Source organism: Frankliniella occidentalis, unplaced genomic scaffold (assembly GCF_000697945.3).
Source record: "Frankliniella occidentalis isolate FOCC.00 unplaced genomic scaffold, Focc_3.1 Scaffold263, whole genome shotgun sequence".
NCBI classification, from domain to species: Eukaryota; Metazoa; Arthropoda; class Insecta; order Thysanoptera; family Thripidae; genus Frankliniella; species Frankliniella occidentalis.
In genome coordinates, this window is record NW_026267389.1 from 268,951 (window position 1) to 271,742 (window position 2,792).

General features: G+C 50.3%; 1 protein-coding gene across 1 annotated transcript; it reads right to left on the bottom strand.

Annotated features, from left to right (window-relative positions):
• Positions 1-235: 235 nt before the first annotated feature.
• Positions 236-2,141, bottom strand: LOC127750809 (uncharacterized). The gene is made up of 2 exons (XM_052273301.1): positions 351-2,141; positions 236-241 (listed from the first exon to the last, which is right to left on the bottom strand). The coding sequence occupies exons 1-2, from the start codon at positions 2,139-2,141 to the stop codon at positions 236-238; spliced, it is 1,797 nt and encodes a 598-aa protein (XP_052129261.1).
• Between the last annotated feature and the right edge of the window lie 651 nt (positions 2,142-2,792).

Below are 2,792 nucleotides of genomic sequence, written 5' to 3' on the forward strand. Positions count from 1 at the left end.
TTCTTGGTCGCCCGAGTAACAATTCTCCAGCCGGGGAGGCGGGCAATCTGGCGTGGTATGGGGACGGTAACATTCTCCTTGCGTCCCAGTGCCATAGCCTTAAGATTTTCAAAGGTCACAAGGTCATCGCAGGACTTGTTTATTGATATCCCGCGGACCTTGATGCAGACTTTAGTGTTGTTGGTGTCGCCACCCGCCGCCACAACATAGGAATAGTTCTTAGGTCCCAGACAGGCTATTTCTGTTATAAAAGAGCCAGCACCGAAGTCCTCCTCTATCTGGTCTGTCAGGTCACCCAGATGGGTGCCTGTACGCAGGTCTGGCTCCTCTGGACGGCTGATATAACATACGCTGTCAGTATCGGTGTACAGGGCGCGCTCTCTGACCACGTCCAAGTATTGGTACAGTTGGAGCCGCCCATGGCAAGTGGTGAAGGCGGCGTGGATCAGGGAGGAGGAGGGGAGAGATTCCTCGGAGTCCTCGACTGGTTTCCAAGAAACCTGAAGGCACTCGTCACTGAGAGGGAGAAGGCCTGTTACCTCTTTGCTGGGGTCTGTGACAATAGTGATGAGTTTACTATAGTCATAAATAAACTCTGTCTTTGACCTGAGAGTTTTCTCCCCGAATTTCCCCCAGAAGCTGTTGCACATCAGTTTCGCGAGAGTGCGCAGCGCAGGATTTTTTTCCATCTTGGTCGGATCCAACTCTACTCCGTCATGTTTGAGGGTGTCCTCCACGAACTTGGCTTTCTGCTCCTCGCTGGTGCAGTCGGCAGGCCAGCCACTGGCCTGTATTTTGAGGGCCATAAAGCACTGAACATAGGCGGACAGTAGACCGTCTTCCCCTGTCTTAGGGTTGTACTTGGATGTCTCAGGGTACTGGTACACCTCGTGAGTGGCTAGGAGTCTGTACTCCTTTTCCCTCAGGGCCAGGAGAAGCTCAGGAGCACACCACGTGCTTGTGAGTTTTCTGTCATCGGGATTCTCATGATGACAGATTTCCTTGCTTCCTGTCTCCGCACAGGTGCGGCAAAGGGGGAACTGTAATTTCCCGCCACACTTGTAGGGGAGAACAGGTATGTACAAGTCCCGGGGAGGAAGGACAGTACACTTAATGGCACCGTTCCAATAGTCAGGAGGAGCCATTTCCGGATCACCCTCGAGGTAGATTTCAGGGTGCCCGATAGGGTACTCCGCCCGGAGGTTGGCATTCGGGTACTCTGACACAACGTCCACTAGTTTTATTTTCTCGCCTTTGGAGAGATCAGCTTTGTAGTACCACTTGAAAGCTGACGTCCGCCCGCCTGACAGGGCGTCCCTGAGATTAAGAGGCGGAGCACGAGTGGTGGGGTGTGTTTCAAAGTACGCCTTGGTGTCAGGGTCTGACGCAAGGTCCTGCTTGAAGGCGCACTCCCATTTCTCCACAACTGTGTATCCGCTTCGGCGGAAAAGTGAGGTTAGGTTCATGGTCTGTTCGAACCTGTTCTCTGTAGACTCCTCTGTGGCAGGAAAGTGTGTGGGGCATTGGTGCCAGTAGCACCCATGGAATTGGTAGATTCTCTTTTCTACTGTGCCGTCCTCTCGGGGGAGCTCGACGTAGCCATCGACGCGGCGCCCCAGAACTAAGATTTCCCTGTCTGTGTAAATTGTGCTGATTTTCTTGCCCAATTTATGTGCTTCAAAGTCAAGCCACTGGAGAGCGATGTGGCTTTGTTTCCCTCTGCCGTGGTATCCCCCCGCCGGGACAACACCGATCGTATTTGGCTTAAGGAAATTTCGGCGAAAGGCCGCCATGCATGCACTGCTTAGAGTGATGCAGTTAAACATGGGGTCAAACCCGGCCACATCCTCGAACAACTTCCTAAATGCCTGGCATGCTTGGCGCAAGATGGTTACATCTGAGATGCAGTAGTCGATCAACTCCCGCCGGAAGTTGAAAACATACTCGTTCGCCACTTGTTCGTCATACCAAGCATTAAAGTCTGCAGCTGCCTTGGACTTCATGCCAGACACGCAGTACAAGTCCCTGTCTAGCAGTGGGCCTTCATACTTGTAGTACTCAGGCTTATTGGCCAAAAATGGCCAGTAGCCTTTTTTGAGTTCGTTGAGGCCGAACGATTTGGGCATGGCACTCAGAGGCATAGGCATAAACATGAGTGAGTCAATAAACTTCCAGTTGCCTACCTCCATACAGAGTATTTTGGCTCCCTGGAGTGTGATCTCACACTTAAGTTTTCACTTGATAATTTCCTGGACAGCAAAAACAGCGTCAAATGCCTTGGCATTGTGTGCCACCAGAAGTATCTTCGTCTTTGCCCCAAATGATTGGAGGTAGTTGAAAAACTGCTCCATCACATTGAGGTTAGGGTCGTCCAAACTGTGGAAAATATGCTGTCTAGTCTGACACACAGTGCAGAAATAATCATTGTGGGGTATATGGGCACAATCACTGCACACTGTTTGGCAAACGAGCAAATTAGGTTTGTGCTCGAATGTGTCTTGCTGACCCTCTACAGGTGTATCCTGCCTAGTTTCAACGTCATAGAAGCAGCTCAAATATTTGAAGGTCTTTTTCTTCTCTCGCTCACCCCAGGGTTGGATGAAGCACAAGTGATTTTCCTGCACATTGTTCTTACAATATTTGCAGTAAACAAAACCACAAACATGTTTTTGACCCCGCTGGAGTGAGTAACTTTTCTCACACCCTCGACAAAATTTAAATGTATCACATTTTGTGTGATCTGATTGAGGGAGCTTAACTGTTTTATGCGCATCAAAACAGGCATCGCCAGC